This window comes from Taeniopygia guttata, chromosome 32 (genome assembly GCF_048771995.1).
Source record: "Taeniopygia guttata chromosome 32, bTaeGut7.mat, whole genome shotgun sequence".
Classification (NCBI taxonomy): Eukaryota; Metazoa; Chordata; class Aves; order Passeriformes; family Estrildidae; genus Taeniopygia; species Taeniopygia guttata.
In genome coordinates this window covers 524,992-550,236 of record NC_133057.1, presented here as the reverse complement: position 1 = coordinate 550,236, position 25,245 = coordinate 524,992, and the positions used below count along the sequence as shown (strand labels likewise).

General features: G+C 59.2%; 2 protein-coding genes across 2 annotated transcripts in view; one reads left to right on the top strand and one right to left on the bottom strand.

Moving 5' to 3' along the window:
- The first annotated feature begins 509 nt into the window (after positions 1-509).
- On the top strand, positions 510-22,398 carry EPHB4 (EPH receptor B4). Its single transcript, XM_072920521.1, has 18 exons — positions 510-624; positions 1,789-1,859; positions 2,560-3,062; positions 3,336-4,768; positions 6,402-6,672; positions 7,834-7,856; positions 8,066-8,527; positions 9,446-9,576; positions 10,626-10,791; positions 11,530-11,629; positions 12,087-12,136; positions 12,638-12,751; positions 13,862-14,112; positions 15,292-15,510; positions 17,132-17,281; positions 19,526-19,707; positions 21,070-21,156; positions 21,276-22,398. Exons 1-18 carry the CDS (start codon positions 573-575, stop codon positions 21,376-21,378), a joined length of 4,368 nt encoding a protein of 1,455 aa, XP_072776622.1. The 5' UTR covers positions 510-572; the 3' UTR covers positions 21,379-22,398.
- Positions 21,791-25,245, bottom strand: part of TFR2 (transferrin receptor 2) — a 16,679-nt gene continuing 13,224 nt past the window's right edge. Inside the window, exons 17-19 of the mRNA XM_072920520.1 lie at positions 23,109-23,469; positions 22,235-22,359; positions 21,791-21,901 (exon numbers count right to left, since the gene is read on the bottom strand). Of these exons, the coding sequence (XP_072776621.1) occupies positions 21,791-21,901; positions 22,235-22,359; positions 23,109-23,469 (597 nt within the window). The remainder of the gene's footprint in view (positions 21,902-22,234; positions 22,360-23,108; positions 23,470-25,245) is intronic.

The window sequence follows — 25,245 nt, the reverse complement described above, 5'->3', positions numbered from 1 at the left end:
ATTTTTTGGGACCCCCCCGGATTTTTTGGGACCCCCCGAGGAGATTTTGGGACCCTCCCGGACTTTTTTGGGACCCCCCCGGATTTTTTGGGACCCTCTGAAGAGATTTTGGGACCCCCCGAGGAGATTTTGGGACCCCCCCGGATTTTTTGGGACCCCCCGGATTTTTTGGGGACCCCCCCGAGGAGATTTTGGGACCCCCACGGATTTTTTGGGACCCCCCCGGATTTTTTGGGACCCTCCGAGGAGATTTTGGGAATCCCCAGGAATTTTTGGGACCCTCTGAAGAGATTTTGGGACCCCCCGAAGAGATTTTGGGCCCCCCCCGGATTTTTTGGGACCCCCCGAGGAGTTTTTGGGACCCCCCCGGATTTTTTGGGACCCCCCGAGGAGATTTTGGGACCCCCCCGGATTTGGGGACCCCCCCCGGATTTTGGGGACCCCCCCCGAGGAATTTTTGGGACCCCCCGAAGAGATTTTGGGACCCCCCGGATTTTGGGGACCCCCCCCCGGATTTTGGGGACCCCCCCGGATTTTGGGGACCCCCCCGGATTTTGGGGACCCCCCCCGCTATGGCGCTTTGGCTCCTCTGGCTCTGGGTCCCCCTGGGGCTGGCGGAGGAGGGTGAGTGACCCCCAAAAAACCCCAAAAACCCTCCAAAAACCCCCCCGAAAACCCCAAAATCCCCAAAAACCACCAGGACCCCCCAAAACTCCCCCGCAAAAATGCCCCAAAACCACCCAAAAAACCCCGAAATCCCAAAAAAACCCAAAAAACCACCAGGACCCCCCCAAAAAAAACCCCAAAAAACCCCAAAACCCCCCAAAATCCAAAACCCCCCCCAAAAACACCCCAAAACCGCCCAAAAAACCCCAAAAACCTCCGGGACCCCCAAAAAACCCTGAGACCCCCCCGAATTTGGGGGTTTTGGGTTGGAATTTGGGTTTTTTGGGATGGATTTGGGGTTTTTGGGGTGGATTTGGGGTTTTTGGGACGTCTTTGGGGGTTTTGGGACGGTTTTGGGGTGGATTTGGGGGTTTTGGGGTGTATTTGTGGTTTTTGGGTTGGAATTTGGGGTTTTTGGGGTGGATTTTGGGTTTCCGTGGCGGATTTGGGGTTTTTGGGATGGTTTTAGGGTGGGTTTTGGGGGTTTAGGACGGATTTGGGGGTTTTGGGGTGGATTTGTGGGTTTTAGGTTGGAATTTGGGGTTTTTGGGGTGGATTTTGTGGTTTTGGGATGGGATTTGGGATTTTTGGGGTGAATTTGGGATTTTTGAGGTGGAATGTGAGGGGTTTTGGGGGGATTTGGGGTGGATTTGGGTTTTTTGGGGTGGATGTGGGGTGGATTTGAGGTTTTTGGGGTGGATTTGGGGTTTTGGGGGTAGAATTTGGGGTGGATTTTGGGTTTTTTCGGTGGATTTGGGGTTTTTGGGGTGGATTTGGGGTTTTGGGGGGGATTTGGGGTTTTTGGGATAGAATTTGGGGTGGATTTGGGTTTTTTGGGGTGGATTTGGGGTTTTTGGTGTAGAATTTGGGGTGGAATTTGGGGTTTTTGGGGTGAATTTGGGTTTTTTGGGGTGAATTTGGGTTTTTTGGGGTGGATTTGGGGTTTTTGGTGTAGATTTGGGGTGGATTTTGTGGATTTTGGGATGGTTTTGGTGTGGATTTGGGGATTTTGGGATGGCTTTGGGGTGGAATTTGTGGTTTTAGGATGGATTTTTTGTTTTGGGATGTTTTTGGTGTTTTTGGGGTGGAATTTGGCATTTTTGGGACTGACCCTCCCCCCAGAGACGCTGCTGGACACGCGGCTGGAGACGAGTGAACTGCGCTGGACCGTGCACCCCGAGGGGGAGGGACAGGTGAGACACCTGAGACACCTGGGACACACTGGGGACAGGGACAGGGACAGGTGAGACACACCTGGGACACCTGGGACAGGTAAAGGGACACCTGGGACAGGGACAGGGACAGGTGAGACACACCTGGGACAGGGACAGGTGGGGACAGGTGGGACAGGGACACCTGGGACAGGTACGGGGACACCTGAGACAGGTGGGACAGGGACAGGTGAGACACACCTGGGACAGGTACGGGGACAGCTGGGACAGGTACGGGGACACCTGGGACAGGGACAGGTGAGACACCTGGGACAGGTGAGACACCTGGGACAGGTAAAGGGACAGGGACAGGTGAGACACCTGAGACAGGTGGGACACCTGGGACAGGTGAGACACACCTGGGACAGGTAAAGGGACACCTGGGACAGGTACAGGGACAGGTGAGACACCTGGAACAGGTGGGACAGGTGAGACACCTGGGACAGGGACAGGTGAGACAGGGACAGGTGGGACAGGTGAGACACCTGGGGCAGGTGAGACAGGTGAGACAGGTGAGACAGGTGGGACAGGTGGGACAGGGACACCTGGGACAGGTGAGACACCTGGGAGAGGTGAGACACCTGGGACAGGTACGGGGACAGGTACAGGGACAGGTGGGACAGGGACAGGTGGGACACCTGTGACAGGTGACACCCCTCACGTCCGTCCGTCTGTCCGGCAGTGGGAGGAGCTGAGCGCGCTGGACGCCGAGCTGGGCGCGGCCGTGCGCACCTTCGAGGTGTGCTCGGGGCGGGGCCCAAACCCCGCCCACAACAGCCGAAACCCCGCCCACAACAGCCCAAACCCCGCCCACAACAGCCGAAACCCCGCCCACAACAGCCCAAACCCCGCCCACAACAGCCGAAACCCCGCCCAGAATGGTTTTAGCTCCGCCCAGAACGGATTTAGCCCCGCCCAGAACGGATTTAGCTCCGCCCAGAACAGCTGGAGCCCCGCCCAGAACAGCTGGAGCCCCGCCCAGAACAGCTGGAGCCCCGCCCAGAACAGCTGGAGCCCCGCCCAGAACAGCTGGAGCCCCGCCCAGAACAGCTGGAGCCCCGCCCAGAACAGCTGGCTGCGCTCGCGGTGGGTCCGGCGCGGCGCCGCCACCACGGTCATGGCCGAGATCCGATTCACCGTCATGGCGTGCGACGGGCACGGGGGGACGCGGGGGGCAAGGGGGGCGCGGGGGGCGCCCGACACACCTGGGGACACACCTGGGGGCACACCTGGGGACACACCTGGGGACACACCTGGACACACCCCATGGGACACACCTGGGGACACACCTGGGGACACACCTGGGGACACACCTGGGGACACACCTGGACACGACCCCGGGGACACACCTGGACACAACCACGGGGACACACCTGGACATGACCCCAAACCCGTCGATCTTTATGGAAACGACCCCAATCACCTCAATCTCCATGGAAACAACCCCAAACTGCTCAGTTTCTATGGAAACGATCCCAAACCCATCAATTTCCATGGAAACGACCCCAAACCCATCGATCTCCATGGCAATGACCCTGAGGACCTTGATCTCCATGGCAACAACCCCAATCACCTCAATTTCTATGGAAACAACCCCAAACCCATCGATCTCCATGGAAACGACCCCAAACCCATTGATCTCCATGGCAACAACGCCAATCGCCTCAATTTCTATGGAAATGACACGAAATCCATCAATTTCCATGGAAATTACCCCAAACCCATCGATCTCCATGGCAATGACCCAAAACTGCTCAGTTTCTCCAGAAACGACCCCAAACCCATCAATCTCCATGGAAACAACCCCAAACCCATCAATTTCCGTGGCAACAACGCCAATCGCCTCAATTTCTATGGAAATTACCCCAAACCCATCGATCTCCATGGCAACAACCCTGAAGACTTTGATCTCCATGGCAACAACCCCAAACACCTCAATTTGGATGGAAATGACCTCAAACCCATCGATCTCCATGGCAATGACCCAAAACTGCTCCATTTCTCCAGAAACGACCCCAAACCCATCGATCTCCATGGAAATTACGCCAAACCCATTGATCTCCATGGAAATGACCCAAAACTGCTCCATTTCTATGGAAATGACCCCAAACCCATTGATCTCCATGGCGATGACCCAAAACCACTCAATTTCTATGGAAACAACCCCAAACCCATCGATCTCCATGGCGATGACCCAAAACCGCTCAGTTTTTCCAGAAATGACCCCAAACCCATCGATCTCCATGGCAACAACCCCAAACACCTCAATTTTTATGGAAACAACCCCAAACTCATCGATCTCCATGGTGAAGACCCAAAACCGCTCAATTTCTCCATAAACAACCCCAACCCCGCCCCGCCCCCCCCGTGTGGCCGCCGCCGCCGCGCCGCCGCCCGCACCTGCAAGGAGACCTTCTCGGTGTTCTACCACGAGTCGGACGCCGACACGGCCACGGCCACCTCGCCGCCCTGGATGGAGAACCCCTACGTCAAGGTGGACACGGTGGCGGCCGAGCACCTGACGCGCCGTCCCGGCGGCGCCGGGGCTCCGCGGGGCCGCGTCAACCGCAAGGTGCTGCGGTTGGGCCCGTTGAGCCGCGCCGGGTTCTACCTGGCCTTCCAGGACCTGGGCGCCTGCATGGCGCTGCTCTCGGTGCGCCTCTTCTTCCGCCGCTGCCCCGCCGCCACCGCGCGCCTGGCGCGCTTCCCGGCCACCGTGCCCGCCGAGCTGGTGGCGCCGGTGCCCGGCGTGTGCGTGCCGGGCGCCGTGCCGGCCGGCGAGGGCGAGCCGCTGATGTACTGCCGCGAGGACGGGCGCTGGGCCGAGCCGCCGGCGCTGGGCTGCGTCTGCGGGCCGGGCATGGAGCCGGGCGAGGGGACGGGGTGTCGGCGTGAGTTTGGGGGGATTTCAGTGGTTTTTGGGTGGTTTTGGGGTGTTTTTGGGTGGTTTTAGGTGTTTTTGGGGTGTTTTGGGTGTTTTTGGGGTGTTTTTGGGGTGTTTTGGGTGTTTTTGGGGCGCTGGGCTGTGTCTGCGGGCCGGGGATGGAGCCGGGCGAGGGGACGGGGTGCCGGCGTGAGTTTGGGGGGATTTCAGTGGTTTTTGGGTGTTTTTGGGGTGTTTGAGGGGATTTCAGTGGTTTTTGGGGTGTTTTGGGGTGGTTTTTGGGTGTTTTTGGGTGTTTCTGGGGTGTTTTGGGTGTTTGGGGTGTGTTTGGGGCGCTGGGCTGCGTCTGCGGGCCGGGCATGGAGCCGGGTGACGGGGCGGGGTGTCGGCGTGAGTTTGGGGGGATTTTGGGTGTTTTTTGGGGGTTTTCAGGGTGTTTTGGGGTGTTTTTGGATCATTGTTGGGTGGTTTTGGGTGTTTTTGGAGTGTTTGGGGTGTTTGGGGTGTGTGTTTGGGGCGCTGGGCTGCGTCTGCGGGCCGGGCATGGAGCCGGGCGATGGGGCGGGGTGCCGGCGTGAGTTTGGGGGGATTTGGGTGGTTTTTGGGGGGTTTTTGGGGTGGTTTGGGGTGTTTTGGGTGTTTTTGGGGTGTGTTTGGGGCGCTGGGCTGCGTCTGCGGGCCGGGCATGGAGCCGGGCGAGGGGACGGGGTGCCGGCGTGAGTTTGGGGGGATTTGGGTGTTTTTGGGTGTTTGAGTGGATTTCGGGTGTTTTTGGATAGTTGTTGGCTGTTTTTTGGGTGTTTTGGGGTGTTTTGTGGTGTTTGCAGTGGTTTTGGGTTGGTTTGGGGGTTTTTGATGGGCTTTGGTTGTGTTTTGGTTGTGGTTTGGGATGTTTGAGTGGATTTGGGGTGTTTTTGGTGTGTTTTTAGATGTTTTGGGTTGGTTGTGGGGTGGTTTTGGGGTTTTTGATGGGTTTTGGTTGTGGTTTGGGGTGTTTTGTGGTGTTTGAGTGGATTTGTGATTGGTTTTGGTGTGTTTGGGTATTTTTGGGGTGGGTCTGGGTATTTTTGGGGTGGCTCAGGGTGTTTGAGGGCGTTTTGGTGTGTTTTGGGGTCTTTTGGGGTGTATCTTGGTGTTTTGGGGTATTTTTGGGTGTTTTGGGGTGATTTTAGGACATTTTTGGTTGTTTTTGGGTTATTTTTGGGTTGCTTTGCGTTGTTTTCAGCCTGTTTTTTTTGGGGGGTGTTTTGGGGTCTTTTGGGGTGTTTTGGTGTATTTTTGGGTGTTTTGGGGTGATTTTAGGACTTTTTGGTTGTTTTTGGGTTATTTCAGTAAGTTTTCGGGTTATTTTTGGGTTGCTTTGCATTGTTTCCATCCTGGGTTTTTTTTGGGGGGTGTTTTGGGGTCTTTTGGTGTGTTTTGGGGTATTTTTGGGTATTTTGGGGTGATTTTAGGACATTTTTGGTGTATTTGGGGGTATTTTTGGGTGTTTTGGGGTGATTTTAGGACATTTTTGGTTGTTTTTGGGGGTATTTTGGGTTATTTTTGGGTTGCTTTGCATTGTTTTTCACCTTTTTTTTTGGGGGTGTTTTGGGGTCCGAGGGGGTCCCTGACCCCCCCATGTCCCCCCCCCCCCCCAGCCTGTCCCCCCGAAACGTTCAAGACGGAGGCGGGGGGGGGTCGCTGCCGGCCCTGCCCCCCCCAGAGCGAAGCCCCCTCCCCCGGCGCCCCCTCCTGCCGCTGCCGCCCCGGGTTCTTCCGCGCCCCCGGCGAGGGACCCCCGGAACGCTGCTCCGGTGACAATTTCGGGGCATTTTGGGGCATTTCGGGGCTTTTTCGTGGCTTTTTTTGGGCTTCTCGGGGGGAATTTTGGGGCGTTTTCAGGGGGGAACCCAATGGGATTTGGGGATCGTTTATTTTGGGGGGAGGATTGGGGGAATTTGGGGGGTCCTGGATGGGGTTTGGGGTCTTCAGGGTGGGGCGGGTCTTGGGGAGGATTTGAGGGGTCCTGGGGGAGCATTTTGGGGGTCCCGGGGGGGAATTTGGGGGGTCCTGGGTGGGTTTTGGGTGTCCTGGGGGGGATTTGGGTGCCCTGGGGGGATTTGGGGGGGTCCTGGGTGGAATTTGGGTGTCCTGGAGGGGATTTGGGGGGTTCTGGGTGGAATTTGGGTGTCCTGGAGGGGATTTGGGGGGTCCTGGGTGGAATTTGGGTGTCCTGGAGGGGATTTGGGGGGTTCTGGGTGGGTTTTGGGTGTCCTGGGTGGGATTTGGGTATCTTGGAGATAATTTGGGGGGTGCTGGGTGGAATTTAGATGTCCTCGGGGGGATTTGGGGAGTCCTGGGTGAGATTTGGGTGCCCTGGGGGGGATTTGGGGGGGTCCTGGGGCGGATTTGGGGGGTCCTGGGTGGGTTTTGGGTATCCTGGGGGAGAATTTGGGGGGTCCTGGGTAGAATTTGGGTGTCCTGGGGGGAATTTGGGGGGTCCTGGGTGGGATTTGGGTGCCTTGGGAGGGATTTGGGGGGGTCCTGGGTGGGTTTTGTGTGCCCTGGGGGATAATTTGGGGGGTCCTGGGTGGATTCCTCTCCATGGGGATAATTTGGGGTGGTCCTGGATGGGTTTTGGGTGTCCTGGGTGGGTCTTGGGTGTCCTGGGTGGGATTTGGGTGTCCTGGGGGAGAATTTGGGGGGGTCCTGGGTGGGTTTTGGGTGCCCTGGGTGGGTTTTGGGTGCCCTGGGGAGGATTTGGGGGGGTCCTGGGTGGAATTTGGGGGGGTCCTGGGTGGGTTTTGGGTTTCCTGGGGGGGATTTGGGTGTCCCAGGGGGGAATTGGGGGGGTTCTGGGTGGGTTTTGGGTATCTTGGGGGGGAATTGGGGGGGTCCTGGGTGGGATTTGCGTGTCCTGGGGGGGATTTGGGGGGTCCTGGGGGATAATTTGGGGTGGTCCTGTGTGGGTTTCCCTCCATGGGGATAATTTGGGGGGGGAGGTCCTGGGTGGGTTTTGGGTGCCCTGGGTGGGATTTGGGTGTCCTGGGGGGGATTTGGGGGGGTCCTGGGTGGGTTTTAGGTGTCCAGGGGGAGAATTTGGGGGGTCCTGGGTGGGTTTTGTGTGCCCTGGGGGGGGATTTGGGAGGTCCTGGGTGGGATTGGGGGGTCCTGGGTGGGATTGGGGGGTCCTGGGAGAGAATTTGGGGGGTCCTGGGTGGAATTTCGGTGCCCTGGGGGAGAATTTGGGGGGTCCTGGGTGGGTCTTGGGTGCCTTGGGGGGGATTTGGGGGGTCCTGGGTGGGATTTGGGTATCTTGGAGGGGATTTGGGGGTGTCCCGGGTGGGTTTCCCCCCACAGGGACATTCCAGGGGGTGTCCCGGGTGGGTTTCCCCCCACGGAGACCCTCCGGGGGTCCCCCCTGACCCCCCTGTGCCCGCAGCCCCCCCCTCGGCGCCGCGGGCGCTGTCGGCGCGGCTGAACGGGTCGGTGGTCCGTCTGTCCTGGAGCCCCCCGCGGGCCGGGGCCGAGCGGCCGGACCTGCGCTACAGCGTGGGGTGCCGGGCGTGCCCCCCGGCCCGTGGGGCGCCCCCCGAGTGCGGCCCCTGCGAGCCCCTGGCCTGGGCGCCCCCCCCCCAGGGGCTGCGGACCCCCGCGGTCAGCGCGGCCGGACTGCGGCCCCGCGTCACCTACAGCTTCAGGGTCAGCGCCCGCAGCGGGGTCAGCCCCCCGGGACCCCCGGAGCCCCCCGCCGCCGAGATCAACGTCACCGCGGGGGCCGACGGTGAGAGCCCAAAAATGGCCAAAAAACGGCCCCAAAAGCACCTAAAACTGCCCAAAAACGGCCCAAAAACGGCCAAAAATGGCCCAAAACAGCCCAAAAACGGCCAAAAACGGCCAAAAATGGCACAAAACCGGCCAAAAATGGCCCAAAACAGCCCAAAAACGGCCCAAAAACGGCCCAAAAACCCCCCCGGAGCCCCCCGCCGCCGAGATCAACGTCACCGCGGGGGCGGACGGTGAGACCCCAAAAATGGCCCAAAAACACCCAAAAACCAGCCCAAAACCCATCAAAAATCGCCCAAAACTGCCCAAAAACGGCCCAAAACCGCCCAAAAAACGCCCAAAACAGCCCAAAAACGGCCCCAAACCACCCCAAAGCAGCACCAAAATCACCTAAAATAGCCCAAAATCCCCAAAACCACTCCAAAAAAAATCCCCTCAAAACCCCCGGACTCCCCCCCAGGGCCCCCAAAAACCCCTCTCAGGACCCCCAAACCCACCCCAAAAAAACTCCAAAAAAGCCCAAAACTCCCCAAACCCCCCTCGGGACCCCCAAAAAAAGCCCAAAACGCCTCAAAACCCTCTCGGGACCCCCAAACCCGCCCCAAAAAAAGCCCAAAAAAACCCCAAACCCCCCTGGGGACCCCCAAACCCACCAAAAAAACCCAAAAAAAACCCCAAAACTCCCCAAACCCGCCCCAAAAAAACCCCAAATCTCCCCAAAACTCCCCAAAACCCCCTCGGGACCCCCAAACCCACCCCAAAAAAGCCCAAAAAAAGCCCAAAAAAACCCAAAACTCCCCAAACCCGCCCCAAAAAAACCCCAAAAAAACCCCAAAAAAACCCCAAAAAAACCCCAAAAAACCCCCAAACCCCCCCAAACCCCCCCGGGGACCCCCTGACCGCGCTGCCCCCCCAGTGCCGCCCCCCGTGTCGGACGTGGTGAGGGTGGGGGGGGGTCCCGGGGGGGTCACCCTGGCCTGGCCCAGCCCCCCCCAGGGCCCCCCCGGGCCCCCCGTGCTGGACTACGAGGTCAAGTTCTACGAGAAGGTGGGGAGGGGGCGCCGGGGGGCTGGGGGGAAGATTTGGGGGGGATTTGGGGGGGATTTTGGGGGTTTTGGGGGGATTTGGGGGGGTTTTGGGGGATACAGGGGGTTTGGGGGAGTTTTTTGGGGGGATTTGGGGAGATTTAGGAGGGATTTGGGGGGATTTGGGGGGTTTGGGGGGGTTTGGGGGGATTTGGGGAAAAATTGGGGGGATTTTTGGGGATATGGGGGGGTTTGGGAGGGTTTGGAGGAGGTTGGGGGGATTTGGGGGGATTTGGGGGAGGTTGGGGGATTTGGGGGGGGTTGGGGGGATTTGGGGAGAAATTGGGGGGATTTTTGGGGATTTGGGGAGAAATTGGGGGATTTGGGGGGATTTAGGGGGATACAAGGGGATTTGGGGGGATTTGGGGGGGTTTGGGGAGAACCTGGGGGGGTTTGGGGGGATATGGGGTGGATTTGGGGGGATTTGGGGGAGTTTTTGGGGGGGATTTGGGGGGTTTGGGGGAGATTTAGGGGAGAAATTGGGGGGATTTGTTTTTGGGGTGGATTTGGGGTATTTTGGGGTGTTTTGGCTGTTTCCGGGGTGCCTGACCCCCGCAGCTGGGGGGGTATTTTGGGGTGTTTTTGGGGTGGTTTTTGGGTGTTTTTGGGGCGGTTTTGGGGTATTTTTGGGGTGCCTGACCCCCGCAGCTGGGGGTGGGGTATTTTGGGGTGGTTTTGGGGTGTTTTTGGGGCGGTTTTGGGTGTTTTTGGGGTGTTTTTGGGGCGGTTTTGGGTGTTTTTGGGGTGTTTTGGGTGTTTTCGGGGTGCCTGACCCCCGCAGCTGGGGGGGGGTATTTTGGGGTGGTTTTGGGGTATTTTTGGGACGGTTTTCGGGTGTTTTTGGGGTGCCTGATCCCCGCAGCTGGGGGAGGGGGTATTTTGGGGTGTTTTGGGGTGTTTTGGGGTGTTTTTGGGATGTTTTTGGCTGTTTCCGGGGTGCCTGACCCCCGCAGCTGGGGTGGGTTATTTTGGGTGTTTTTTGGCTGTTTTTGGGGTGCCTGACCCCCGCAGCTGGGGGGCGGGGAGGGGCCCCCCCAGTTCCTGAAGGTGCCGCGGCCGCGGGCGGAGCTCGGGGGGCTGCGCCGGGGGGGCCTCTATGGGGTGCGGGTCCGGGCGCGCTCCGAGGGCGGCTACGGAGACTTCGGGCCCGAGACCACGGTCAGCGCACCGGGCAGCGGTGAGACCCCAAAAACACCCTGAAATACCCCAAAAACACCCTGAAATACCCCAAAAACACCCTGTAACCCCCGAGACCACGGTCAGCGCAACGGGCAGCGGTGAGACCCCAAAATACCCCAAAAATATCCCAAAAACACCCCGAAATACCCCAAAAACACCCTGTAACCCCCGAGACCACGGTCAGCGCAACGGGCAGCGGTGAGACCCCAAAAACACCCTGAAATACCCCAAAAACACCCCAAAAACACCCCAAAAACACCCCTGTAACACCTGAGACCACGGTCAGCGCGCCGGGCAGCGGTGAGACCCCAAAATGCCCCAAAAATATCCCAAAACTGCACTGAAATACCCCAAAAACACCCTGAAATACCCCAAATCCCCCAAAACACCCTGAAATCCCCCTAAATTTTCCCAAATCCCCCCAAATCCCCCAAATTCCCCCAAATCCCCCTAAATCCCCCTAAATTTTCCCAAATCCCCCCCAAATCCCCCCAAATCCCCCTAAATCCCCCCAAATCCCCCTAAACTCACCCAAATTTCCCCAAATCCCCCCCAAATCCCCCCAAATCCCCCTAAATTCCCCCAAATTTCCCCCAATCCCCCCAAACCTCCCCAAATCCCCCTAAACCCCCCTAAATCCCCCCAAATTTCCCCAAATCCCCCTAAAATCCCCCCAAACACCCCCAAATCCCCCCAAATTTCCCATTTTTCCCCCTTTTTTCCCCATTTTCCCCAGAGGGGTCCCGGGGGGGTCCCGGGGGGGTCGTGGCCGGCGCCGCCGTCCTCGGGGGGCTCCTGGTGCTGGCGCTGCTGGGGGGGGCCCTGGCCTGCCGCAGGTGAGGGGGATTTTGGGGGGATTTGGGGGGATTTTGGGGGGATTTGGGGGGTTTTGGGGGGATTTGGGGGGATTTGGGGGATTTTGGGGTGATCTGGGGAAAATTGTGGGGTTTGGGGGGGAATTGGGGGATTTGGGGCAATTTTGAGAGATTTGGGGGGAGTTTGGGGGGATTTGGGACGATGGGGGCGGATTTGGGGTCAGTGGGTGGTCTGGGGAGGGTTTGGGTGGATTTTGGGTTATTTTGGGGTGGATTTGGGTGAATTTGGGGTGGATTTGGGTTATTTTGGGGTGTTTTGGGTGGATTTGTGTTATTTTGGGGTGTTTGGGGTTATTTTGGGGTGGATTTGAGTTATTTTGGGGTGTTTTGGGTGAATTTGGGTTATTTTGGGTGGATTTGGGGTGGATTTGGGTTATTTGGGGGGGTCTCCACCCCCGTGCCCCCCCCGTCCCCACAGGCGCTGGCGGCTCCGGGCGGAGAAGCAGCGACATCGCCCCGGGGGGCTCGGTAAGGGGGACCCCAAAACTGCCCCCAAATGTCCCCAAAAATGTCCTCAAAAAGTCCCCAAAATGTCCCAAAAAATGTCTAAAAAAATGTCCCAAAAAATATCCCCAAAAATATCCCCCAAAATGTCCCAAAAAGTACCCAACTCTCCCTAAAAATGCCCACGAATGTCCTAAAATTATGCCCCAAAAATGTCCCCAGAAAGTCCCCAAAAACGTCCCCAAATACCCCCAAAGAAATCCCCAAAAAAAGTCCCCAAAAATGTCCCAAAAATATCCTCAAAATGTCCCAAAAAATATCCCCAAATCTCCCAAAAAAATCTCCCCAAAAACGCCCCCAAATACCCCCAAAGAAATTCCCAAAAAACATCCCAGAAATGTCCCCAAATGACCCCAGGGCGGCCCTGAGTGACCGCAGGGTGACCCCAAATGACCCCAGGGTGACCCCAAATGACCCCAAATGACCCCGGGGTGACCCCGGGGTGACCCCGCGCCCCTCCCCCAGGTGGGAAACTCTACATCGACCCCCTGAGCTACGAGGAGCCCGAGGGGGCCCTGAGGGACTTCGCCACCGAGATCGACGCGGCGCACGTCACCATCCACGAGGTCATCGGGGCAGGTACCGCATTTTGGGTCATTTTGGGTCATTTTGGGTCATTTTGGGTCATTTTGGGTCATTTTGGGTCATTTTGGGTCATTTTGGGGAGATCGGCGCCGCCCACGTCACCATCCACGAGGTCATCGGGGCAGGTACCACCAATTTGGGTCATTTTGGGGCTTTTTGGGGGAATTTGGGTCATTTTGGGTCATTTTGGGTCATTTCGGGGAGATCGGCGCCGCCTTTGTCACCATCCACGAGGTCATCGGGGCAGGTACCGCCATTTTGGGGGAATTTCGGGTGATTTTGGGTCATTTCGGGGAGATCCCCCCAAAATCACAGTACCACGAGGTCATCGGGGCAGGTACCGCCATTTTGGGTCATTTTGGGGGAATTTGGGGCATTTTTTGGGTGGACTTACCCCGATTTCCCTTCCCCAGTTGAGTTCGGCGAGGTGTGGTTGGGTTTTGGGTGGATTTATCTGGATTTTGGGTAGATTTACCCGGATTTTGGCTGGTTTTTGGGTGGATTTTGGCCGTTTTTCGGGCAGATTCACCCCGATTTCCTCGCAGGCGAGTTCGGCGAGGTGTGGTTGGGTTTTGGGTGGATTTATTTGGATTTTGGGTAGATTTACCCGAATTTTGGCCGTTTTCTGTGTAGATTCACCCCGATTTCCTCCGCAGGCGAGTTCGGCGAGGTGTGGTTGGGTTTTGGGTGGATTTATTTAGATTTTGGGTAGATTTACCCGGATTTTGGCCGTTTTTTGGGTGGATTTTGGCTGGTTTTGGGTAGATTTACCCAGATTTTGGCTGTTTTTTGGGCAGATTCACCCCGATTTCCTCCGCAGGCGAGTTCGGCGAGGTGTGGTTGGGTTTTGGGTAGATTTACCCGGATTTTGGCCGTTTTCTGTGTAGATTTACCCTGATTTTGGCAGGTTTTGGGTGGATTTACGCAGATTTTGGCCATTTTTTGGGTGGATTTTGGCCGTTTTTGTGTAGATTCACCCCGATTCCCTCCCAGGCGAGTTCGGGGAGGTGTGGTTGGATTTTGGGTGGATTTATATGGATTTTGGCCGTTTTTTGGGTGGATTTTGGCCATTTTCGGGCAGATTCCCCCCGATTTCCCCCGCAGGCGAGTTCGGCGAGGTGTGGCGCGGGCGGCTGGCGCTGCCGGTCCAGCCCGAGGCCGAGGTGGCGGTGAAGACGCTCAAGGGCGGCGCGGGCGAGCGGCAGCGCCGGGAGTTCCTGCGCGAGGCCGCGCGCATGGGGCAGTTCCGGCACCCCAACGTGGTGCGGCTGCGCGGCGTCGTCAGCACCGCCGGGCCCCCCGCCATGATCGTCACCGAGTTCCTGCTGCACGGCGCGCTCGACGCCTTCCTCAGGGTGGGATGGAGGGGGGACTGGGGGGGTTTGGGGATGTTGGGGACATTGGGGACATTGGGGACATTGGGGGGATTGGGGGGATTGGGGACATCGGGGACATTGGGGACAGTGATGGGATTGGGGACATTGGGGACATTGGGGGGATTGGGGACATTGGGGGGATTGGGGGGATTGGGGACATTGGGGGGATTGGGGGACATTGGGGACATTGGGGAGATTTTGGGGACATGGAGGGGATGGGGACAATGGGGACAGTGAGGACGTTGGGGACATAGGGGACATTGGGGACATTGGGGAGATTTTGGGGACATTGTGGGGATTTGGTGACATTGAGTTGATTTGGGCCATTGAGGTGCTTTTGGAACACCGAGGGGATGTGGGGACATTGAGGACATTGGGGAGATTGTGGGGATTTGGGGACATTGGGGACATTTGGAGACATTGGGGGCATCAAGGACATTGGGGACATTGGGGACATTGGGGACATTGGGGGGATTTGGTGACATTGAGTTGATTTTGGGCCATTGAGGTGATTTTGGAACACTGAGGGGATTTGGGGACACCGGTGACAATGTGGGGACACCGGTGACACTTTGGGGACACTGGTGACAATGTGGGGACACCAATGACAATTTGGGGACACCGGTGACACTTTGGTGACAATCTGGGGACACCGGTGACACCGTGCCGTGTCCCAGGGCCGCGAGGGGACGCTGCCCACGCTGCAGCTGGTGGCCATGCTGCGCGGCATCGCCGCCGGCATGCGCTACCCGGGGATTTGGGGACATTGGTGACACCAGTGACAATCTGGGGACACCGGTGACACCGTGACACGCCCCAGGGCCGCGAGGGGACGCTGCCCACGCTGCAGCTGGTGGCCATGCTGCGCGGCATCGCCGCCGGCACGCGTTACCTGGGGATTTGGGGACATTGGTGACACTTTGGGGACATTGGTGACACTTTGGGGACACTGGTGACACTTTGGGGACACCGGTGACACCGTGCCGTGCCCCAGGGCCGGGAGGGGACGCTGCCCACGCTGCAGCTGGTGGCCATGCTGCGCGGCATCGCCGCCGGCACGCGTTACCTGGGGATTTGGGGACATTGGTGACACTTTGGGGACACCAATGACAATTTGGGGACACTGGTGACACCGGTGACACGGTGACACCATCCCAGGGCCGCGAGGGGACCCTGCCCACGCTGCAGCTGGTGGCCATGCTGCGCGGCATCGCCGCCGGCATGCGCTACCTGGCCGAGGCCGGCTTCGTGCACCGGGACCTGGCGGCGCGGAACGTTCTGGTGGACGCCCACCTGGTCTGCAAAGTCTCCGACTTCGGCCTCTCCCGCGCCCTCGGCGGCACCCGCGACAGCGACCCCACCTACACCAGCTCCCTGGTGGGACCCCCGGGCGGGGGGAAAAGAGGGGCTTTGGGGGGTTTGGGGGGGGATTTGGGGGGATTTTGGGGGGTTTGGGGGGGTTTGGGTGGATCTGGGGAGGTTTGGGGGGATTCAGGGGTTTGGGGGGGATCTGGGGGGGATTCAGGGGGGATTTGGGGGGGATCTGGGGGGATTTGGGGGGGTTTGGGGGGGATTCAGGGAGTTTGGGGGGGACTCAGGGGGGATTTGGGGGGTAATCAGGGGATTTGGGGGAGATCTGGGGGGGTTTGGGTGGGACTCGGGGGGTTTGGGGGGATTTGAGGAGTCTGGGGGGGATCTGGGGGGGGGTTGGGGAGGATTTGGAGAGATTCATTGGCATTTTGGGGGGAATTTGGTGGGATTTTGGGGGGTTTGGGGGGACTCAGGGGGGATTTGGGGGGGTTTGGGGGGATTCAGGGGATTTGGGGGGGGTTAGGGGGGATTTGGGGGGGGTTTGGGGGGGATTCAGGGGGGATTTGGGAGGGATTATGGGGGTCTGGGGGGGTTTGGGGGGATCTGGGGGGGTTTGAGGGGGATTCAGGGGGTTTGGGGGGGATTTGGGGGGGATTTTGGGAAATTTGGGGGGTTTGGGGGGGTTTGGGGGGATTCAGGGGGTTTGGGGGGGTTTGGGAGGGACTCAGGGGGGATTTTGGAGGGCATTCAGGGGGTTTGGGTGGGTTTAGGGGGGACTTGGGGGGGTTTGGAGGGATCTGGGGGGATTTGGGGGGGACTCAGGGGGTTTGGGGGGATTTGGGGGGGACTCAGGGGGTTTGGGGGGATTTGGGGGGGATTCGGGGGGTTTGGAGGGGATTTGGGGGAATTTTGGGTGGAATCAGGGGGTTTGGGGGGCTCTGGGGGGATCTGGGGGGGTTTGGGGAGGATTCAGGGGGTTTGAGGGGGATCTGGGAGGGTTTGGGGGGGACTCAGGGGGATTTGGGGAGGATTCAGGGGGTCTGGGGGGGTTGGGGGGGACTCGGGGGGGTTGGGGGGGATTCAAATGGGATTTGGGGGGGTTTGGTTTCCCAGTGGTTTTTGTGGTTTCCCAGTGGATTTTTTGGGTTTCCCGGTGGGTTTTTCGGGTTTCCCGATGATTTTTTTAGGTTTCCTGGTGGTTTTTTGGGTTTCCCGGTGGTTTTTTTGGGTTTCCTGGTGGTTTTTTGGGTTTCCCGGTGGTTTTTGGGTTTCCCAGTGGATTTTTTGGGTTTCCCGGTGGTTTTTTGGGTTTCCCGGTGGTTTTTTGTGGTTTCCTGGTGGTCTTTGGGGTTTCCTGGTGGTTTTTTGTGGTTTCCCGGTGGTTTTTGTGGTTTCCCGGTGCTTTTTTTGGGTTTCCCGGTGGGTTTTTTTGGGTTTCCGGTGGTTTTTGTGGTTTCCCGGTGGTTTTTTGGGTTTCCCGGTGGGTTTTTTTTGTTTCCCGGTGGGTTTTTTTGGGTTTCCCAGTGTTTTTTTGGGTTTCCCGGTGCTTTTTTGGGGTTTCCTGGTGGGTTTCGGGGTATCCTGGTGGTTTTTGGGGTTTCCTGGTGGTTTTTTGGGGTTTCCCGGTGGTTTTTTGGGTTTCCCGGTGGGTTTCGGGGTCCCCCTGACTGCCCGCGCCCCCCGGCAGGGCGGGAAGATCCCGATCCGCTGGACGGCCCCCGAGGCCATCGCCTTCCGCACCTTCACCTCGGCCAGCGACGTCTGGAGCTTCGGCATCGTCATGTGGGAGGTGCTGAGCTTCGGTGAGAGACCCTACTGGGACATGTCCAACCAGGATGTGAGTACCGGGAGATGTCCATGTCCAACCAGGACATGTCCAACCATGAGTACTGGGACATGTCCAACCATGACTACTGGGACATGTCCAACCAGGACGTGAGTACCGGGAGATGTCCCATGATGAGTACTGGGACATGTCCCACCATGAGTACTGGGACACGTCCAACCAGGACGTGAGTACCGGGACATGTCCATGTCCAACTGGGACATGTCCAACCATGAGTATTGGACACATCCAACCATGAGTACTGGGAGATGTCCATGTCCCACCATGAGTACTGGGACATGTCCAACCATGGGTATGGGACATGTCCAACCAGGACGTGAGTACCAGGAAATGTCCATGTCCAACCATGAGTACTGGGACATGTCCATGTCCAACCGGGATGTGTCCAACCATGAGTATGGGACACATCCAACCAGGACGTGAGTACCAGGAAATGTCCAACCATGAGTACGGGACACATCCATGTCCAACCAGGACGTGAGTACTGAGAGATTGTCCATGTCCCACCATGAGTACTGGGACATGTCCAACCAGGACGTGAGTACCGGGAGATTGTCCAACCGGGAGATGTCCAACCATGAGTATGGGACACGTCCAACCAGGACGTGAGTACCGGGACATGTCCAGCCATGAGTATTGGGACATGTCCATGTCCAACCATGAGTACTGGGACATGTCCAACCATGAGTACTGGGAGATGTCCCATCATGAGTACTGGGAGATGTCCAACCATGAGTACTGGGACATGTCCCACCATGACTACTGGGAGATGTCCAACCATGAGTACTGGGAGATGTCCATGTCCAACCATGAGTACTGGGACATGTCTATGTCCAACCAAGACGTGTCCAACCATGAGTATGGGACACATCCCACCATGAGTACTGGGACATGTCCATGTCCCACCATGAGTATGGGACACATCCCACCATGAGTACTGGGAGATGTCCATGTCCCACCATGACTACTGGGAGATGTCCATGTCCAACCATGAGTATGGGCCATGTCCAACCAGGACGTGAGTACTGGGAGATGTCCAACCATGAGTATGGGACACATCCCACCATGAGTACTGGGAGATGTCCAACCATGAGTACTGGGCCATGTCCCACCATGAGTACTGGGAGATGTCCCACCATGAGTACCAGGACATGTCCAACCAGGACGTGAGTACCGGGACATGTCCAACCATGAGTACTGGGACATGTCCATGTCCAACCGGGAGATGTCCAACCATGAGTATGGGACACATCCCACCATGAGTACTGGGACGTGTCCAACCAGGACATGAGTACTGGGAGATGTCCACATCCAACCATGAGTACTGGGACATGTCCCACCATGAGTACTGGGAGATGTCCATGTTCAACCAGGACGTGTCCAACCATGAGTATGGGACACGTCCAACCATGAGTACTGGGACGCATCCAACCATGACTACTGGGCCATGTCCAACCATGAATCCTGGGACATGTCCAACCATGACTACTGGGCCATGTCCAACCATGAATCCTGGGACATGTCCAACCATGACTACTGGGCCATGTCCAACCATGAATCCTGGGACATGTCCAACCAGGATGTGAGTACCGGGAGATGTCCAACCATGAGTACTGGGACATGTCCAACCAGGACGTGAGTACCGGGAGATGTCCCATGATAGTACTGGGAAATGTCCAACCATGAGTACTGGGACATGTCCCACCATGAGTACTGGGAGATGTCCATGTCCCACCATGAGTACTGGAGAACGTCCAACCATGAGTACTGGGAGATGTCCAACCATGAGTACGGGACATGTCCAACCAGGATGTGACTACCGGGAGATGTCCAACCATGAGTACTGGGACACATCCCACCATGAGTATGGGACATGTCCATGTCCAACCGGAACATGTCCCACCATGAGTACTGGGAGATGTCCAACCATGAGTACTGGGAGATGTCCATGTCCAACCATGAGTACTGGGACATGTCCAACCATGAGTACTGGGACACATCCATGTCCAACCAGGACATGAGTCACCCAAGACCAGGGCCCCCGAACTGCAGAAACCCCAAAAACCCCCAAAAAACGCACCAAAATACCCCAAAATTACAAAACCCCAAAAAAAATCCCCACAAAAACACCCAAAAACACCCAAAAAACACCAGATCCACAAAAACCCCCAGAACCCCCCTCCAAAACCCCCAAAATCCTCCCCTGTCCCCTCACCTGTCCGCTCCCCTGCCCAGGTGATCAACGCCGTGGAGCAGGACTACCGCCTGCCGCCGCCGCCGCGCTGCCCGGCGCCGCTGCACCGGCTGATGCTGCAGTGCTGGCAGCGCCAGCGCGGCGCCCGCCCCACCTTCCCGCACCTGCTGCGCGCCCTGGACCACCTGATCCGGCGCCCCGAGACCCTCCGCCCGCCCAGCAGGTGTGCTGGTGGCGTTTGGGGGGGCCTCAGAGCACCTGAACGCATTTGGGGAGGGGTCCCATCACACCTGAGTTCATGGGGAGGGGTCCCAGCACACCTGAGTCATTTGGGGAGGGGTCTCAGCACACCTGAGTTCATGGGGAGGGGTCCCATCACACCTGAGTTCATGGGTAGGGGGTCCCATCACACCTGAGTCATTTGGGGAGGGGTCCCAGCACACCTGAGTCATTTGGGGAGGGGTCCCATCACACCTGAGTCATTTGGGGAGGGGTCCCATCACACCTGAGTCATTGGGGAGGGGTCCCATCACACCTGAATCATTTGGGGAGGGGTCCCATCACACCTGAGTCATTGGGGAGGGGTCCCATCACACCTGAATCATTTGGGGAGGGGTCTCAACACACCTGAGTCATTGGGTAGGGGGTCCCAGCACACCTGAGTTCATGGGGAGGGGTCCCATCACACCTGAGTCATTTGGGGAGGGGGTCCCATCACACCTGAGTCATTTGGGGAGGGGGTCCCATCACACCTGAATCATCTGGGGGGGGGGTCCCATCACACCTGAGTCATTTGGGGAGGGGTCCCAGCACACCTGAATCATTTGGGTAGGGGGTCCCATCACACCTGAATCATTTGGGGAGGGGTCCCAGCACACCTGAATCATTTGGGTAGGGGGTCCCATCACACCTGAGTCATTTGGGGAGGGGTCCCAGCACACCTGAATCATTTGGGTAGGGGGTCCCATCACACCTGAATCATTTGGGGAGGGGTCCCATCACACCTGAGTCATTTGGGGAGGGGTCCCATCACACCTGAATCATTTGGGGAGGGGTCCCATCACACCTGAGTCATTTGGGGAGGGGTCCCATCACACCTGAGTCATTTGGGTAGGGGGGCCCATCACACCTGAGTCATTTGGGGAGGGGTCTCAGCACACCTGAGTCATTTGGGTAGGGGGTCTCAGCACACCTGAGTCATTTGGGGGGGGTCCCATCACACCTGAATCATTTGGGGAGGGGTCCCATCACACCTGAATCATTTGGGGAGGGGTCCCATCACACCTGAGTTATTGAGGAGGGGTCCCATCACACCTGAGTCATTTGGGGAGGGGTCCCATCACGCCTGAGTCATTGGGTAGGGGGTCCCATCACACCTGAATTATTTGGGGAGGGGTCCCATCACGCCTGAGTCATTGGGTAGGGGGTCCCATCACACCTGAATTATTTGGGGAGGGGTCCCAGCACACCTGAATCATTTGGGGGTGTCCAAGAACACCAGAATTTTTTGGGAGGGGTCCCATCTCACCTGAATTTATGGGGAGGGGTCCCCGGGGGCTGTCCCTCACCCCCCTCTGTCCCGCAGCCCCGCCCCGTCCCACCTGGAGCCGGGCAGGTGTGAGGAGCCCTCGGGCGGCGCCGGGCTGGAGCTGCGGCCGCGGCTGCGCGGCGAGTACGGGGGGCTGGGGGGGGGTTTGGGGGGCTCGGGGGGTTTGGGGGGGTTTGGGGGGCTCGGTGACCCCGCAGTGACCCCACGGTGACCCCACAGTGACCCCCATGTCCCCTCCCCAGGGACCTCCTGCGCATGGGCGTGGCGCCGGGTGGGCACCGGCCGCGGGTCCTGGAGGGCGCCCAGAGCCCGCCCGGACCCCCCAAAGGGGACCCCCAGTGCTGACACCGCCCCCGGCCCCGCCCACGGCAAGATGGCCGCCGTGGAGCGGCGCTGAGGGAGGAGGAGGCTGGAGGAGCAAGATGGCTGCTGGGACAACATGGCCGCCAGGACAAGATGGCTGCAGATTCAATATGGCCGCCAGGACAATATGGCTGCCAGTTCAATATGGCTGCCAATCCAATATGGCCACCAGGACAATATGGTCGACAGGACAAGATGGCCACCGATCCAACATGGCCACCAGGACAACATGGCTGCTGTTTCAATATGGTTGTCAATCCAATATGGCCACCAGGACAACATGGCTGCCAATCCAATATGGCTGCCGATCCAATATGGCCACCAGGACAATATGGCTGCCAATCCAATATGGCCACCAGGACAATATGGTCGACAGGACAACATGGCTGCCAATTCAATATGCTTGTCGATCCAATATGGCCACCAGGACAACATGGCTGCCAATCCAATATGGCTGCCGATCCAATATGGTCGACAGGACAATATGGTCGACAGGACAACATGGCTGCCAATCCAATATGGCCACGAGGACAATATGGTCGACAGGACAACATGGCTGCCATTTCAATATGGTTGTCGATCTAATATGGCCACCAGGACAACATGGCTGCCAATCCAATATGGCCACCGATCCAACATGGCTGCCAATCCAATATGGCCACCAATCCAATATGGCTGCCAATCCAATATGGCCACCAGGAAAACATGGCTGCCAGGACAATATGGCCACCGATCCAATATGGCTGCCATTTCAATATGGCCGCCAGCACAACATGGCTGCCAATCCAACATGGCTGCCAATCCAACATGGCTGCCAGGACAACATGGCTCCACCCACCAACGCCCCGATGGGCGGGGCCTGTGAGGGCGCGGCCACCAATGGGAGTGGCCGAACACGAGTGGGCGGGGCCAATGTGGGCGTGGCCACGGGGGCGTGGCCCCCGCTGCTTTTATTCTCCCCAGCTCAGGGTCGCAGCCAATAAACGCGGCTGATGCAAATGAGGATGCAAATGAGGATGCAAATGGGGATGCAAATGAGGATGCAAACGAGGAGACAGGCCCTGTGCCCCAAGGTATCCCCGGGGCCACCACGGAGGTCCCCAAATGTCCCCAAGTGTCCCCAAAAGTCCCCAAATGTCCCCAAAAGTCCCCAAATGCCCCCAAGGTGGCCCCAAGTGTCACCAAGTAATCCCCGAATGTCCCCAAATGTCCCCAAGTGTCCCCAATGTGTCCCCAAGTGTCCCCAAAGTGTCCCCAAATGTCCCCAAGTGTCCCCAAGGTGTCCACAAGGTGTCCCTAAATGTCCCCAAGTGTCCCCAAATGTCCCCAAGGTGTCCCCAAGTGTCCCCAAGGTGTCCCCAAATGTCCCCAAGTGTCCCCAAGTGTCCCCAAAATGTCCCCAAGGTGTGTCCAAGTGTCCCCAAATGTCCCCAAATGTCCCCAAGTGTCCCCAAGTGTCCCCAAAATGTCCCCAAGGTGTGTCCAAGTGTCCCAAAATGTCCCCAAATGTCCCCAAGGTGTCCCCAAGTGTCACCAAGGGCCAACCCGACCCTGAGTGTCCCCAAGGTCCCCACCGCTGTCCCCAGGGCCACCCCACTGCCAGGTGTCCCCATCACCCCACGTGTCCCTGTCCCCAATGTCCCCAATGTCCCCACGACCCCCAATGTCCCCAATGTCCCCAATGTCCCCAATGTCCCCGGTGTCCCCATGACCCCAGGTGTCCCCGGTGCCCCCGGTGTCCCCAATGTCCCCAAGGCCACCCCGGCCGTCCCCCCCGATGTCCCCAAGGTGGCCGCAGCCGCCGCTGTCCCCGGCGCCCCCCATGTCCCCGAGGTCCCCGCTGTCCCCCGCCAGCGCCCCCGCGGTGCCGCGCAGGGTCCAGGCCAGCAGCGCCACCCGCAGGCGGCCGCGGGCGGTGCCGCTGTCACCGATGTCACCGATGTCACCGCCGGTGTCACCGTGTCCCAGCTCGGCCACCAGCGCCCGCAGCGTGTGGCCACCGCGGCCCAGCAGGACGTGGCGGAACGGGGTGACCAGAGGGGACACGAACGGGGACAGCAGCGACGCCTCGGCCTGGGGGGACGGGGACGGGGTCAGGGGTCGCCCAGGGGCACCCAGAGGACACCCAGGGGACACCCAGGGACACCCAGGGGTGACCAGAGGACACCCAGGGACACCCAGGGGACACCCAGGGGACACCCAGGGACACCCAGGGACACTTTGGGGACACCCAGGGACACCCAGGGGACAGCCAGGGACACCCAGGGACACGCAGGGGACACCCGGGGACACCCAGGGACACCCAGGGACACCCAGGGGACACTCAGGGGACACTCAGGGACACCCAGGGGACACCCAGGGGACACTCAGGGGACACTCAGGGACACCCAGGGGACACCCAGGGACACCCGGGGACACCCAGGGACACCCAGGGGACACTCAGGGGACACCCAGGGACACCCAGGGACACCCAGGGGACACCCAGGGACACCCAGGAACACCCAGAGGACATCCAGGGGACACCCAAAGGACACCCAGGGAGACCCAGGGGACACCCAGGGACCCTCAGGGACACCCAGGGGTGACCAGGGGACACCCAGGGACACCCAGGGGACACCCAGGGGTGACCAGGGACACCCAGGGACACCCAGGGACACCCAGGGGACACCCAGGGACACCCAGGGGACACCCAGGTGACACCCAGGGACACCCAAGGGACACTCAGGGACACACAGGGGACATCCAGGGGACACCAGGGGACACCCAGGGGACACCCAGGGGACACACAGGGACACCCAGGGACACCCAGGGGTGACCAGGGGACACCCAAAGGACACCCAGGGACACCCAGGGACACCCAGGGGTGACCAGGGACACCCAAAGGACACCCAGGGACACCCAGGGGACACCCAGGGACACCCAGGGGTGACCAGGAGACACCCAGGGACACACAGGGGACACCCAGGGACACCCAGGGGACACCCAGGGACACTCAGGGACACCCAGGGACACCCAGGGGTGACCAGGGACAGCCAGGGACACCCAAGGGACACCCAGGGACACTCAGGGACACCCAGGGGACACCCAGGGGACACCCAGGGACACCCAGGGACACCCAGGGGTGACCAGGGGACACCCAGGGGTGACCAGGGACACCCAGGGACACCCAGGGGACACCCAGGGGACACCCAGGGGTGACCAGGGACACCCAGGGACACCCAGGGGACACCCAGGGACACCCAGGGACACCCAGGGGCACCCAGGGGACACCCAGGGACACCCAGGGACACCCAGGGGACACCCAGGGGTGACCAGAGGACACACAGGGACACCCAGGGGACACCCAGGGGACACCCAGGGGACACCCGGGGACACCCAGGGGTGACCAGGGACATCCAGGGACACCCAGGGACAGCCAGGGGACACCCAGGGACACCCAGGGGACACTCAAGGGACATCCAGGGTCACACAGGGACACCCAGGGGACACCCAGGGGTGACCAGGGGACACCCGGGGACACCCAGGGGTGATCAGGGACACCCAGGGACACCCGGGGACACCCAGGGACACCCAGGGACACCCAGGGGACACTCAGGGACACCCAGGGGTGACAAGGGGCACCCAGGGACACCCAGGGACACCCAGGGGACACCCAGGGGACACCCAGGGACACCCAGGGACACCCAGGGGACACCCAGGGACACCCAGGGACACCCAGGGACACCCAAGGGTGACCAGGTGACACCCAGAGGACATGAAGGGGACACCCAGGGGTGTGACCAGGTGACCCCAGGTGACCCCAGGTGACCCCAGGTGACCCCCAGGTGACCCCAGTGACCCCCAGGTGAC

Coding starts and splice junctions, on each gene's coding strand:
- EPHB4 (XM_072920521.1), top strand. CDS start 573: ATGGCGCTTTGGCTCCTCTGGCTCTGGGTCCCCCTGGGGCTGGCGGAG. Junction 14,113..15,291: donor CGCTCGACGCCTTCCTCAGG/GTGGGATGGAGG, acceptor ACACCATCCCAG/GGCCGCGAGGGGACCCTGCC. Junction 21,157..21,275: donor CGGCCGCGGCTGCGCGGCGA/GTACGGGGGGCT, acceptor TCCCCTCCCCAG/GGACCTCCTGCGCATGGGCG.